This window comes from Carcharodon carcharias, chromosome 18 (genome assembly GCF_017639515.1).
Source record: "Carcharodon carcharias isolate sCarCar2 chromosome 18, sCarCar2.pri, whole genome shotgun sequence".
NCBI classification, from domain to species: domain Eukaryota; kingdom Metazoa; phylum Chordata; class Chondrichthyes; order Lamniformes; family Lamnidae; genus Carcharodon; species Carcharodon carcharias.
Genome location: NC_054484.1, coordinates 10,996,549 through 11,012,227, shown reverse-complemented (window position 1 = coordinate 11,012,227; position 15,679 = coordinate 10,996,549). Strand labels below are relative to the sequence as shown.

General features: G+C 44.0%; 1 protein-coding gene across 1 annotated transcript in view; it reads left to right on the top strand.

Moving 5' to 3' along the window:
- LOC121290912 (lipase member H-like) overlaps positions 1 to 13,443 on the top strand; it is a 38,626-nt gene extending 25,183 nt beyond the window's left edge. Inside the window, exons 7-10 of the mRNA XM_041211959.1 lie at positions 2,619 to 2,711; positions 8,883 to 8,994; positions 10,781 to 10,954; positions 13,356 to 13,443. Coding sequence (XP_041067893.1) covers positions 2,619 to 2,711; positions 8,883 to 8,994; positions 10,781 to 10,954; positions 13,356 to 13,443 — 467 coding nt within the window. The remainder of the gene's footprint in view (positions 1 to 2,618; positions 2,712 to 8,882; positions 8,995 to 10,780; positions 10,955 to 13,355) is intronic.
- The last annotated feature ends 2,236 nt before the right edge of the window (positions 13,444 to 15,679 follow it).

The following is a 15,679-nucleotide window of genomic DNA, read 5'->3' as shown; positions in this document are numbered from 1 at the left end:
TCATCCAGATAAATGGGGAGTATTCTATCACACTCCTGGCTTGTGCCTTGTAGATGGTGGACAGGCTTTGAGGAGTCAGGAGGTGAGTTACTCCTCACAGGATTCCTAGCTTATGACCTGGTCTTGTAGCCACAGTATTTATATGGCTAGTCCAGTTCAGCTTTTGGTGAATGGTAACCCTCACAGTATTGATAGTGGAGGATTCAGTGATGGTAATGCCACTGAACGTCAAAGGGCGATGGTTATATTCTCTCTTGTTGGAGATGGTCATTGCCTGGCACTTTTGTTGCATGAAATTTACTTGCCACTTGTCAGCCCAAGTCTGGATATTGTCCCCGTCTTGCTGCACTTAGACATGGACAGCTTCAGTATCTGAGGAGTCGCAAATGGTGCTGAACATTGTGCAATCATCAGTGAACGTCCCCAGTTCTGACCTTATGATGGAAGGATGGTCATTGATGAAGCAGCTAAAGATGATTGGGCCTAGGATATTACCCTGAGGACCTCCTGTAGTGATGTATTGGAGCTGAGATGACTGACCTGATAAAACTACAACCATCTTCTTTTTTGCTAGGTGTGATTCCAACCAGTGGAGAGTTTTCCCCCTGATGCCCATTGACTGCAGTTTGCTAGAGATCCTTGATGCCACACTCAGTCAAATGCTGTCTTGATGTCAAGGGCAGTCACTCTCATCTCACCTCAGGAGTTCAGCTCAAATTGATTCTAATAATTTGCTCACCACCGAGTTCAGACTGACCAGCTTATAACTTGGTCTATCCCTCACACCCTTTTTAAATATCGGTACAATGTTTGCAGCCCTCCAACCCCCTGGTACCTCACCTTTATCTAGTGAGGATTGGAAAATGATCCTTAGAGCATCCACTATTTCCCCCATGGCTTCCTTTAACAGCCTGGGATACAATCCATCCGGCCCTGTTGACTTTTCTCTCTTCAAGGATGTCAGTCCCTCCAGTACATCGTCTCTCACTATGCTTATTGTATCTAATATTTCACATTCCTCCTCTTTAACTAGAATATCTGCTTCATCCCTCTCCTTAGTGAAGACAGAGACAAAGTACTCATTGCCCACACCTTCAGCATCAGAGCACAAGTCACCACGTATATCTCTGATAGGCCCTACCCTTTCCTTAGTTATTCTCTTGCTCTTAATGTACTAGTAAAACATCATTGGATTTTCTTTGATTTTACCTTCCAATGTTTTTTCATATCCTCTCTTTGCTTTCCTAATTATCTTGTTTTACCTCACCCTGTACTTTCTATACTCCTCTAGGCTTTCTACAGTATTAACATTTTTGTGACTGTCACAAGCTTTCTTTTTCTGCTTTATCTTACTTTGTATACTTCTAGATAACCAGGGGACTCTAGATTTGGCAGTACCGCCCTTTTTCTTTTTGGGGACATGTGTACACTGTGCCTGTAGAATCTCACTTTTGAATGCCTCCCACTGGTCTGTCACTGATTTCCCTTCAAGTAGCCGTAACCAGTCCACTTTCGCCAGATCACCTCTCAGCTTCATAAAATTTGTCCTTCCCCAATTTAGAACTTTTACTCCTGTTCTATCTTTATCCTTTTCTATATTAATATATTAAATCTAACTGTATTACCTCCAAAATGGTCACCCACTGCTACTTCATCCACCCACCTTCATTTCCTAAGACTAAGTCTAGAATTGCTTTCCCTCTCATTGGGCTTGTTACGTGCTGGATAAAAATGTTATCCTCAATGCATTTCAAGGATCTTGTGCCCTCTGTGCCTATTACACTGTTTGTATCCCAACTGATATTAGGGTAGTTGAAGTCCCCAACTATTATTGCCCTATTGTTTTTTCGGTCAGAAATTTGCCTACGTATTTGCTCTTCTATCTCCCTCTCTCTATTTGGGGCCTATGGTACACTCCTAACAGTGTGGCTGCCCCCTTTTTATTTCTGACCCCAACCCATGTGGTCTCATTTGATGCTTCATTTAGCATATCCTCCCTCCTCACAGCTGTAATTGATCCTTTAACCAATGATGCTACACCCCCACTTTTTTTTATCCCCCTCCCTATCCTGCCTGAAAACTCTATATTCATAGATGTTGAGTTGCCATTTTTGCCCCTCTTTAAGCAAAGTTTCCATTATAGCTATGATATCATGCTGCCATGTGTCTATCTGTGCCCTCAGCTCATTAGCTTTGTTTGGTATTCTCCTCGCATTTAAATAAATACCTTTAAACACTGCCAAATTCCTGGGTTGTAAACTTTTTAACTTGCGCTTCTTTTGTCTTGCAGAGTCACCCGCTAATTTTCTGTCTCCTGTTCCCTGCTCTGAATTTGTCCCATCTGAATCTGCCCTTGGGTTCCCATCCCCCTGCCAATCTAGTTTAAATCCTCCCCAACAACACTAGCAAATCTCCCTGCAAGGACATTCATCCCGATCCTTCAGGTGTAGATTGTCCAGCTTGTACGGACCCCGACTTTCCCAGAACCAGTCCTAATCCTTGTACATCCCTTGTGAGGTGATGACTGTAACACAGAATAGAACATTTTTATTTGCCATTGTCTCCTCATGTTTTCTTCACTAATTCTCAATGTTCAACTTCTCCACACTGAAATGCAGGGTATCACATTGACAAGTGGGCAAACACCAGCAGTTTAATGAGGTTTCCAAATAAGGTGTTCTTTCAGACCTCCACGGATGAACCATATTGCAGTAAGTCATTTTCTAATGCATATTTTGTATTGTAGTTGTATCACAACTCAAGGATTTTTAGAAACAGGAAAAGGCCCAACAACCTTTCTCCTTTTTCATGGACAAACCCTGGCCACCTTCTCCCCATATCCCTCAATCCCACCTTCTCCCCATATCCCTCAATCCCACCTTCTCCCCATTTTCCTCAATTCCACCTATTCAACTTCTCCCCATATCCTTCAATCCCACCAACCCACCTTCCCCCCACCCCCGTATCCCTCAATCCCACCAACCCACCTTCCCCCCACCCCCGTATCCCTCAATCCCACCAACTCACCTTCTCCAACCGCCCCCCCGCCCCCACAGAAACAGAAAATGCTGGAAAAACTCAGGTTTAGCAGCATTTGTGGAGAGAGAAACAGAATTAATGTTTCAAGCCGAAGAAGGGTCATATGTACTTAAAACATTAACTCTGTTTCTCTCTCCACAGATGCTGCCAGACCTGCTGAGTTTTTCCAGCATTTTCTGTTTTTGTTTCAGATTTTCAGAATCTGCAGCATTTTGCTTTTATCCACCTTCTCCCCTCATCCCTCAATCGCACCTACCTACCATCTCCCCGTATCCCTCAATCCCACCTACCCACATTCTCCCTATATCCTTCAATCCCACCTACACTTTCTTAGCATGTACTTCCAGCCTACGTGTCCATATTCTCATCATTTTCCCTCACACCCATCCACCCATTTTCTTATATATTTCAATCCTATCTAGACACCTTGCTCCCTTGTCTCAATCTAATTTACCCATTCCAGCTACCATGTCCATCAATCCCACTCCACTACCTACCTTTTCCCCATATCACTCAATTCAATCTATTTAACTTCACACCTATCAAACTTTTCTCTTCTTGAAAGTACATCCCATTATCTTAAATGAATTTATGCTGTTTGTTCTGGTCATCTTCGCTGATGATTTACCCTAAAACTATATTTTCCTTAGCATCCCTACTTGCCCCTTGAGAAGGTGGTGGTGAGCTGCCTTCTTGAACCACTGCAGTCCATGTGGTGTAGGTACACCCACAGTGCTGTTAGGCAGGGAGTTCCAGGATTTTGTTCCAGCCTAATTGATGACAAGGTTAAAATCAGTTAACTCAACATAGGTGAAGAACTAAACCTAACTCTAGTTAGTCCTGGCAGTATATTTAATCCCTGGGAAAACTGAACACAGAAGGCTTGCTTTTAAATTTCAGATCCAATGGCAATCCACACTGGCAACGAGTCTTTACAGATGACTCCACAACTTGTATTTATTTGAGACCCTTTAACAACAGAACATCCCAAAGCCCTTCACAGGAATGTCATCGGAAATAATAATTTCATACCAAGCAAGGTTGCCAAATGTAATTAATTGTATTCCTGGAGGGTTTATCACATCACTTTCCCTCATGTTCTTGTCATTAGTCAGCCAACACTTCCATCCTTGTGACGTACTGCCTTCTGACACCAACTGGAAATGAAAGAGGCTCATTACCCAATTGGATGATGCTTGACTGTCAGCCAAACAACTTTTAGTCCCGTTTTCAATATTTTAATATCTAGTAAAGGGAATGAAAATGACAAAAACACAATCTTTTTTAATGGCCCAATGACTTTTCTCCAATATTGTATGCAGCAGTGTCCTGGGGATTGATCTTCAATTGCTGGGTTCTCCAGACCAATCCTAACACCGAGCGACATAAGGAGATAATGGAGCTAAACTCCTGAGGTGGGATGAGAGTGACTGCCCTTGACAACCAGGTTTTATTTGGACGAGCATGGCATCAAGGAGTCCGAGCAAAACTGGAGTCAATGCAAATGAGTGGGAAAACACTCCGTTGTTTGGAGTCATACCTAGCACAAAGGAAGATGGTTGTGGTTGTTGGAAGCCAATCATCTCAGTCCCAGTACATCACTGCAGAATTTCCTCAGGGTAGTGTCCTAGGTTCAATCATCTTCAGCTGTTTCATCAATGACCTTCCTTCCATCATAAGGTCAGAAGTGGCAATGTTCACTGCTGATTGCACAATGTTCAGCACCATTCGTGACTCCTCAGATACTGAAGCAGTCCATGAATAAATGCAGCAAGACCTGGACATATCCAGGCTTGAACTGACAAGTGGCAAGTAACATTCACGCCACACAAGTGCCAGGCAATGACCATCTCCAACAAAAGAGAATCTAACCATTGCCCCTTGACATTCAATAGCATTACCATCACTGAATCCCCCATTATTAATATCCTGGGGTAATCATTTACCTGAAACTGAACTGGACCAGCCATATAAATGCTGTGGCCAGAAGAGCAGGTCAGAGGCTAGGAATCCAGCGGCGAGTAACTCATCTCCTGACTCCCCAAAGTCTGTCCACCATCTACAAGGCACAAATCAGGAGTGTGATGGAATTCTCCCCACTTGCCTGGATGAGTGCAGCTCCAACAACACTCAGGAAGTTTGACACTATCCAGGATAAAGCAACTACTTGATTGGCACAACATCCAGAAACATTCACTCACTCCACCGCTGACACACAGTTGCAGCAGTGTTGAACCATCTACAAGATCCACTGCAGAATCTCACCAAGGCTCCTTAGACAGCACCTTCCTTAGCCACGACTACTGCCACCTAGAAGGACAAGGGCAGCAGATAGATGGGAACATCACTATCTGGAAGTTCCCCTCCAAGTCACTCACTATCCTGACTTGGAAATATATCACCATTCCTTCACTGTCACTGGGTTAAGTTCTTGGAACTCCCTCCCTAACAGCACGGTGGGTGTACCCATACCACATGGATTGCAGCGGTTCAAGAAGACAGCTCACCACCACTTTCTCAAGGGTAATGAGGGATGGGCAATAATTGCTGGCCTAACCAGTGATGCTCACATCCCATGAACGAATAATAATTTTTTTTTTAAAGATTGGTGACAAAAGTTTGCTTAAAGAAGTATGTTTTAAGCACTGTCTTAGGAAGGAGAGAAAGGTAGACAGGTGAAGAGATTTAGGAGCATAGCAAGTAGGAGTAGGAGTAAACCATTCAGCCCCTCAAGCCTGCTCCCCATTCAACTAATTTATGGCTGATCTTTTATCTGAGTGCCATTTTCCGACACTATCCCCATATCCATTGATATCTTTAATATCTTTAATATTTAGGGATGTAATTCCAGAACTTAAGACCAGTATGTTTCAGTAGTACCCTTTGAAGATGAAAATTGGATTGACTTTACCAACAAGGAAAGACAAGGTCCTTCCCTGGAGAAATAAAGAGAAATATTTGAAGAAAATTGATTCATAGTTCACCAGTTAACAGGTCAGTGATGGTAGGTCAAAGTCTGAAGGTGATGCTGATAAGGTTCATTTATTAGCTATCCTTAATGATCATAAGAAAGCCATCTCCTTAAAGGATTTTAATTTTTATGACAGTGATTTTCTCAGGCATTGAGACTATACCATGCAATGAAGATGGCACTGGGTGGTACCGGTTAGACCGGGCAGAGATGGCACATTCCATTTCCAGCAGCTTCCTGTCATTAACTCAAGAAATGACCAGACTTGTTGAATTCAATTTGAAAAGTTTCCATGTTGAGATTTGAACTCTTAACCTCTGGATCTCTGGGAAAAAGAAGAGGAATCATTGTGAGGAAAGAGAACGGACTCAAAAAAGTCTTATAAACCTCCCACTTTTGTCTATTCATGGCCATGCTTTTGGCCTTTGTAGGCGGTTGAGTGGAGGCTCATAGATCCTGCTTAAGTATGTTTTTTTTAAGCACAAGTTTCCTCAAGAGACTTAGCTCACTAGCTGTACTTCAGGGCGATGGACAAGGCTTAGAGTCAGAGACTCAGAAGGAGACCAGTTGTCCCATCGAGTCCATGTCAGCTCTCTGTAGAGCAATTCAGTCAATCCTATCCTCCCGCTCTGCCCCCATAGTATTGCAAGTTTATTTCTTCAAGTGCCCATCCAAATTCCTTTAAAAATTATTCATCATCTCCACTACCTCATAGGCCAGGAGTTCCGGGTCATTGTCACTTGCACTAACCTATGTTAGTTCCCCATCCTCCAATCTTCCAAGTTTAAATCCCTCTGTGACCTTACCATCTCTAACCTCTTCCAGCCCCACGACCTCACTCCCTTCCCCACCTCCCTCCCCACAGGTAAACTCTTTCTCTGATGCAGCCATCATCTTTTGTCCCACCTTCAGCCTTCTTCCATTATAATCATCATCGTGTACAATACCTTGAATTCCAGAGTGGGACCTTCTTCTGTTCACCACTCTCACTTCCTCATTGTCTTTTCCTATTCTTCTGTTAACCCCCAACTATGTTGTGGTCACTACTTCCCCCAGAAGGCTTATCCACCAACGGGAGAACAACGCTTTTCAAACTTACAAACCCTTTTAAACCAGTGAATAAGAAGTTTAAGTGCAGATAAGACTGTGACTTCAAGGCCCAGATTGCCACTAGCCAGATTTGACTCATAGGTCATGGTTTAGGCAACCCTATCAAAATCCGTACTGTGTAGTACCATTTGTGAACCTGAAAAGCACTCAAATTATGCGGGAAAGGCAAAGTATCTCAAATATATCAACACCAGGTTAAGCTAACTATTTCATGCTGCTACTATGCAGTAGCAACATGAGTGGTATTTACCACTATCAGTCCAAAAAGACGTTCTGCCTGACTTACAATTGAGCAATGTTCTGTACGGATTTTAGTGCAGGTGCGATGCCAGTTATAGGCTGTAAGTCCCAATGATTGACTGATGGGATCAAACGGCATGTTCCTTCAGTTGTTTACATTAGGCAGAGTACAGACTGTACTCAACCAGCCCTCACTTGCGAAACCCAAAACAAAACACCTACTGTTAATAGCAATTCCACAACTGGGAAGCACTTGCTGAACAATCCCGAGTACGCCAACAACTACACCAACAAATAATTTAAGATAATCAGCCGAGTTCATACCGTGACTCATTTACGCTTGGTAGAAGTGACGTACATTCATATGCAGGGACCCATTCTCTGCAAACAAAAGGAATATGTTCAAGCCTTGCACATTTTTTGAACTACCCAGGAGAAGCCTATAGTCCCCCATTGCTTTCTCCATGTTAACACCTTGGCCAATCAAGTCGACTTGCCAGTCAATCAGCACCTTTTGCTCTTGTATAAATTGGTGTGATTATTTGAAATTTGACTTTCTTGAATTTGTCCTGATGAGTGCAAGATGAAAAGCTTCAGCAGCATGTCTTTCTTTTCAGCAACATTCAGCGTCTGCACTCTCATGCAACTATGACTATTTATGTAGAATTTACAGCACAGAAACAGACCATTCAACCCAGTTGATCAATGCTGGTGTTTATGTTTGATGCCAGCCTCCTCCCTAACTTAAATTATGTTTACATATGTTTCTACTCCTTTCTTCCCCATGTATTTATCTAGCTTTCCCTTTAAATGCATCTCAACTACTCCCTGTGGTAGCAAGTTACACATTCTCACCACTCACTGGGTAAAGAAGTTTCTCCTGAATTTCCTATTGAATTTATCTTTTTTTTTTATGCCTCAGAGTTTTGGATTCTCCCACAAGCAGAAGCATCTTCTCAACCTATCAACTCTTTTTATAATTTAAAAAACTTCTATCAGGTCACCCCTCAGTCTTCTCTTTTCTAGAGAAAAGATTCCCAGCCTAATCACTCCTTCCTGACATTTAGGACCTCTCAGTTCTGGTGGTGTAGTGGTATTGTCACTGGACTGGTAATCCAGAGACCCAAGATAATTCTCTGGGGACCTGGATTCAAATCCCACGACAGCAGATGGTGGATTTGAATTCAGTAACAATCTGGAATTTATTCTAATGAAACCATTGTTGATTGTCATAAAAACCCATCTAGTTCACTAATGTCTTTTAGGGAAGGAAATCTGCTGTCCTTACCTGGCCTGGCCTACATGTGACTCTAGATCTGCAATAATGTTGACTCTTAAATGCCCTCTGATCAAGGGCAATTAGGGATGAGTAATTAACGCTGGCCGAGCCAGCGATGCCCACATCCAGTGAATAAAGAAAAAATTGTTCTTGTAAATCCATTTTTGTGCCATCTCCAGTGCCTCAATATCCCTTTAGTAATTTGGAGAGCAGAAATGTCCTTTCTTCCTTCACATCATGCAGTGTATTATTACCTTCTGGACATCATCACTTGGAACAAGAATACCCGGAAAGGCTACATTACGGTTGGGTTAATTGGAGAGAATGGAGTCATGGCGAAATCACAAGCCAATCGGTGAGTATAATGAACCATCTGCTTGGAAACTTCCACCACACAGGAACTTTTCCCAACAATGTGAATCACCTTTTCATTCATTTCTGTTTGGCATCCCTCATTTCATTCGGATGACTCCACTGGATAATGCTGCGATACAATGCAAGACCAGATTCAGTGACGCAGAATATTACAATACCAGAAAATGATGTGCGTGCAGATATTGCCCTCTTTGTTTCAGTACACTCCTGATGATTACATAGGGTCACGGCAGAGAAACAGACTATTAAGCCCAACTGGTCCATCCTCCTCCCACCTTATTTCCTCCCACCCTATCAGCATTTCTTTCCTTATCTAGCTTCCCCTTAAATGTTATGTTATTCACCTCAACCATTCTGTATGGCAGCTACTGCCACATTCTAACCGCTCTCTGGGTAAAGGTAGTTCCTATTAGTGACTATCTAATATTTATGGCCCCTAGTTTTGGACTCTCCTGGAAGTAGAAACATCTTCTCTATGTCGGCCCTATCAAATGTTAATAGGATCCAAGCCGCTTAGTGAAGCATAAACCAAGACACAGAGCTTTTCTTTATTAAGAGAGTTTATTGGCTTGTTCGTTCTCACAGCTTTCCTCTCACTCAACTCACTGTTCCAGCTATCCCCTATTTATAGACTCTTTTGAGGAACAAAATCAATAAATTAAACTGAAAATCAATGAATCGGAGGGGGTGACAGCCCCTGGAGGGGCACTGTAACTGAAACAAAAACATGAAAGGAAATTTACAAAATCAAATCAAAATGTCATTTCTGGGGCTGATGATGCAAGACAGCCACCCCCACCCCCCCCCCAACCCACAGGGTCCACTGATTGTAGAAGGCCCCTAGCGTACCAATGGACACCATATGCTCCCTCTCCAGGGCCACCTGGCCATGAACATAACCACCTCCCCTATTTATATGTGCTCAAAAACAATTAATACCCATCACCTGTTTCCCTTAACCTTAACAATGTAATTAACAAACAGTTGTTTGGTAGTACAGAGCTTGAGTATTGCTGAAAAAAAGAGACAAGCTGTTGAATCTTTTTGTCTTGCACTCATCAGGGCAGATTCACAAGACTATCAATTGTAAAGGGAACAACAATTGTTGTTCCTTTGAGGTTTGGTATTCTTGTGAATCTGGCCTGATGAGTGCAAGATGGAAAGCTTTGACAGTATGTCTCTTTTCTTCAGTAACAATGAACAAACCTTAACAATGGAATTTGACAAGACGTTAACAGTAAACACCTTCATCATTTTCGAGACCTCTATCAGGACACCGTTCAGTCTTCTGTTTTCCAGAGAAAAGAGCCCCAGCCTGTTCAATCTTCCCTGATTGTTGTAGTGATGAGGAGTGTCCTTACTCTAACAAATCTAACTCCTACAGCTTACGAGCCCCTTGTGTAGTTGCAGATTGAAACTACAGTGCGTCCAGGTCACCTGAAAAAAAAATGTTCCACCTCCACCACCTCCCTCCAAACGCCCAACTTAGCAATGTGACCAATGCTGATGCAGGCAGGGCTGCGCGACAGGTACAATAGCGCATGCAGTAACACAGACATTGCAGCAGGGCGTCTTACTGCTAAATTGGTTTGTTTAGCGTCGGTTTTATACCAGGGAAAAACAGGACACCAGCTCCTACACTGACAATTCTTTCCATCCTGAAACTACAGCAGCCACGTTGAAACTGTTTGCGTTCCCATGGATATTCTCCGGCTTCACTTTCAAAAGATGTCGCAGCTCCGATCCTTGTTTCGTTTCTTTTTCAGAAATGCAAAATCGTTCGAAAAGTTCAAAGAAGTCACCCTCCTTGTCAGTGTCGATAAAGACGTGGGGAATATCACCAGTGTTTCACTGACATTCAGTTCAGCCAATCTAGTAGAACCCAAACTGAAACTGGGAATACTTCGAATGAAGTTGAAGTCATTGACCTATCCTGACAGGTTAGTTACAGGAAATTCTTGGAAATGTAATAATTTGAGGTGGCAGTTAAAGAGAGAAAGAGAGAGGGAGAGAGTAATGGAAATAAGGATTTATATTTATATAGGACTTTTCAGGGCATCTCAAAGCACTTTGCAGCCAATGAAATATTTTTTGTAGTATAGTCACTGTTAGAGAGGGAAGGATAGGAAGAATAATTCTTGGCAATGGAGGGAAGAGCGAAAGATAAGGGAGAAAGATAGACGGAGGAAGGGAAGGAGGTATGGTGGCTGAGGGAAGTGGAAGGAGAGAGGGGGGTGAAAGCAGTCAAGAAATATGAAAGAATCCCAGTAGATAGGAAAGAGAGAAAGCAAGAGGAAAGAGGAAGAAAAAGAGACCAAATACATGCCACAAGAATTATTTCGAGATTTAGGTGCTTGTCAATGATAAGCAAATGCATTAATTGACCAGAGAACTAGGACTCATTTCATTAAAGCAGAAAAGATTAAGAGGAGGTCTGATAGAGATGTTCAAAATTATGAGAGGTTGCAATAAGGTATTTTGAGAAAAAAAGATTTCCGCTGGTTGGTGACTAACCAGAAATCATAATTTTAAGGTAATCATATGAATTAGGGAGTTGGGGAATTTTTTTACGCAGAGGATGATAGTATAGTGGTAATGTTACTAAACTAATAACCCAGAGGCCTGGAGTAATGCTCTGGAGAAATGGGGCTAAATTTTCCCCGCGTCAGGGGGGAAGTTAATGGGTGGCGCGCACAGGCACTATTCCGATTGGCACCCCCCGATCAGAGGTGATGCGCCATTTTATGTGGGCGGGCCTTAATTGGCCCGCCCAGCATGACATCCACATAGAAGGGGGGAATCCCAAAGTCAAGAGTGCGCTCTTTAGCGCATGCACACGAAAGAGCGAACTCATCTCCCTGAGGCTAAGTGCAGCCTCAGGGAGATCAGCTCCAAATGTTAAAAACCTAAAAATAGAAATGTAAAATTTCCCTAACATGTCCCCTCATGTGAGTTGGGGCATGTCCATAAATTTCCCAAAAACTTTATTAAACTTTTTTTAAAGGCTACATGAAACCTCATCCCGCCCGTGGATGAGGTTTCATGCTTTTCCTAGTTCACACTGGGGCTCCTGGCCTGCTCGCTAACCTTAAGGTTGGACGGGCAGGTCCACTAATTACATAATTGATTCTGTCAATTGCCTCAGTTGGCCAATGACAGGTCGGCGGGCCCGCAGCTGATTTGGCTGCGACCCCGCCTTCCTGAAAATTTAAATGGGGCGGGGCGATGTCGGGAGTTCCGCCCAACGTCACCACGCATCACTTCATGTGTCGCCGAGACGTAAAATCCTGCCCGTGAGTTCAAATCCCCTCACGGTTGCTGGAGGAATGTGAACTTTAATGGGCAGGATCTTTTAGGATAGAGGTGTTTCACACCCTGTCACCCAAAGAGCTGGCAGGGATCGCACCCAGGTAGCTCTGTAGTCCCAGCAGCGCCAGTAGCAGATGTGGCCAGGACTGGGACTACAAGCAGTCCTCAGATTCTAGAGATTGCAGAGTACAGGACCAGGTGAATGTTGGGTGGGGTTTCATGGTGGGGAGGTGAAGAGAGGGGGTCTTGATAGAAATGATGGGAGGTGGAGGGAGCAGCCGCGGGATGCAAACCTTGTTGGGGGGGGGGCGGGGCAGCGGGGGTTTGGGTGCCTGATGTGGAAAGGGGGCCCTTGAAAGAGGCATCCTTAAGACCCAGACAGGGTGACCTGCTAGGCTTGCCCCCTGTCCCTGAACTCCACCCGCCAGCCTCAAAGCTGAAGCCAGGTGGGAAGCGGCCCTTAAGTAGCTGCCCTGGGCCTCGCTAACCACCCTTGCAGACAAGTCGCAATGGGGTGGGGACTCTGTTGACAGGAGGGCAGTGGAAAGGCCACCCCGGGGGATTATTCTGGCCTCTCTGCCTGCAAACCTGCCAGCAGGGGACTGTAAAATTCTGACCAGTTAACTAATAAATTCATTCTCATTAATAATGATCATGAAACTACTGAATTGTCATAAAAACCCCATGTGCTTTAATTCCTTGTGAAGCCAAAAATCTATTCATCTCAGTCTTCAATATACTCTCTATTTGACCATGAGATGTAGGTAATGTTGACAAAATGCTCTTTATTGATCTCTGCTGGGAGGTGGGTGGTCTACAGGTGAGTGATAGACTCCGTGATGTCCTCTACACATGGAGCCCACTGGCGCTCATCTCTGAAGGATGGCCACTTGGGAGACAGACTAATGGTCAACACTGGAAATCCCCAATGGGAGTGAGAGGCTTCTCAACTCGAAGAAGAAAAATAATTTAGAAACAAGTCAAAAGTTGCCAAATAAAACAGTTGTCTTATTCAATTTATTTTACTCAAAGGCCTCATGTGTGCAGATATGATATAGCCCTGCAGAAGGACTTGGAGGAGAAGTTTCAGCCAATCGAATGTCAAGTGCAGGAAATGTAATGTGGACACAATGCCTCCATTGTTTGTTGTGCGTCCGACAAACCTTGTTCTTCAATACGGCATGGACTCTATGGGCTGAATGGCCTCCTTCTGTGCTGTAATAACTCTATGAAGTTTCCGTTTATACTCAGCGGGTCCATGCTGCATGTTACATTTGATGTGTAAAATGATCAGTAAAGTCCTACTGCCAACTGAATTTTGGCTGTAATTGTAAACCCACACTTCCCACTTGCACTTCCAGCACTAGTTCTCAGCCGTGGGCCTGGGAAGGGACTAATTTTCCACTCCAGCGGACTCAGAATGGGGTTTGGTTATCTCGCTGCCCTGTTAACGCCAGCCATGTTTCCGGCACTTTCTTTCTGATAGTGCTCGAGAACATCCACCTGCATTAAAGTGGATGTCATAATTCTCTGATGTGAATAGGACCCCTATTGCCAATTTAGGTGGGAACCAGTTGGAGACTGGACAATGCACAGCAACATAGGAACAGGAGTAGCCCTCAAGTCTGTTCCACCATTCCATTAGATTGTGGCTGACCTGAATCTTAACTTCACCTTTCTCCTTTGACCCTGAAGCCCTTAGTACCCTTACCTAACCAAAACCTATCATCCAGTTTTGAAGTTCTAAATCGGTCTCAAGTCTCATTTGCTTTTCGGGGGAGAAAGTTCTAGATCTCCACAACCTCCTTGTGTGAAGAAGTGCTTGCCAACCACACCCCTGAAGGGCCTGGCTTTAATTTTAAGGTCATGGCTCCTTGTTTGGGATTGCCACAATGGAGGAAATCGTTTCTGCTCACCCTATCAAACTCTTTGAGCATCTTAAACCCTATCTCTTGTCTTCCCAAATTTTCAGTGTGAAACCGGGATGGATCCCGGGTCCCAGTCCTGTGCCTGAGCCTCCAGGCTCTTGCGACGTTATTTCTAAACTAAATTAGCCTAATTGGCTAGGAGGCGGGATCAGTGCATAATTAATGATCCCGAGCGTCTCCAGGAAGCAGGAGCTGCCTGCCTGACACCAGAGGCAAAGGCACGTGGCAGCCATGTTGGAACCTGCCGTTGCTTTGCTGAAGCGAGGAGGCAGCTCCCTAAAGGGCCGGCAGCATCCACAGCAATGAAAGGGGCCATACAGGCAAGGTGGGAGTGGAGCACTCGAACTGGCACAATGAGGTCCAGGAAAGTTCTACTTCAAGTAAACGGAGAGAAAGTTTTCAATGACCTCACAGCGAACCCAACCACTTCGCGCGACCATGCATCAGGCTGATTCGGGTTCGCCGAATTCAAGATTGACAATTGCAACTGGGAACAGACAGGCCCCTTAACCAGCTCATTAAGGAGCTTAAGGGGTCATTAACTGGTGGGAGTAGGTGCACCATCCCCACCACCAGCCCTTTGAACATTGAAATCTGCCTGGAAGTGTTGGGACCCTGAGGTGATCTCCATTATCGGAATTTTGAATTCCTGCCATCACTAAATTCGCAGTCCTTTGAAAATCCAGCCCAAGTTTTATTTTATTCTTTCATGGGATGTGGCTGTCACTGGTGAGGCCAACATTTATTTCCCATCCTTAATTGCTCTTGAGAAGGTGGTGGTGAGCTGCCTTCTTGAACCGCTGCAGTCCATGTGGTGTAGGTACACTCATGGTGCTGTTAGGGAGGGAGTTCCAGGATTTTGACCCAGCGACAGTGAAGGAACGGTGATATTTTTCCAAGTCAGGATGGTGAGTGACTTGGAGGGGAACTTCCAGATGGTGGTGTTCCCATCGATCTGCTGTCCTTGTCCTTCTGGTGGTAGAAGTCACAGTTTCGGAAGGTGCTGTCGAAGGTGTTTAAATCTTGGGGACACTGTATGGAAAAGCAAGGGAGAATAAACCAAGATCCCAATAAAGAAATGGGCTACAAGAGGTTTTAAAGAACTTTGAATTTTAAATACATAAAAACGTGATGACAAGTGAGAAGATATGCTGATTGCTACCACATGGGGGCAGTAGATGCACACAATAAATACCAAGCGCCATGTATTGTGAAGGCTGGAACTACAAGAAAGAATTTGAATTTTTCACAATCTTGGGATACCCCAAAGTGATTTACAGTAAATGAAGTGACTTTTAAAGTGTAGTAATTTAGGAGGCACATCAGCCAATTTGGCACAGCAAGCTCCCACAAGTAGCAATGACCAGATAATCTGTTTTTGTGATATTGAGGGATTAATATTGGCCAGGGCTCCCCAGCTATTGTCGA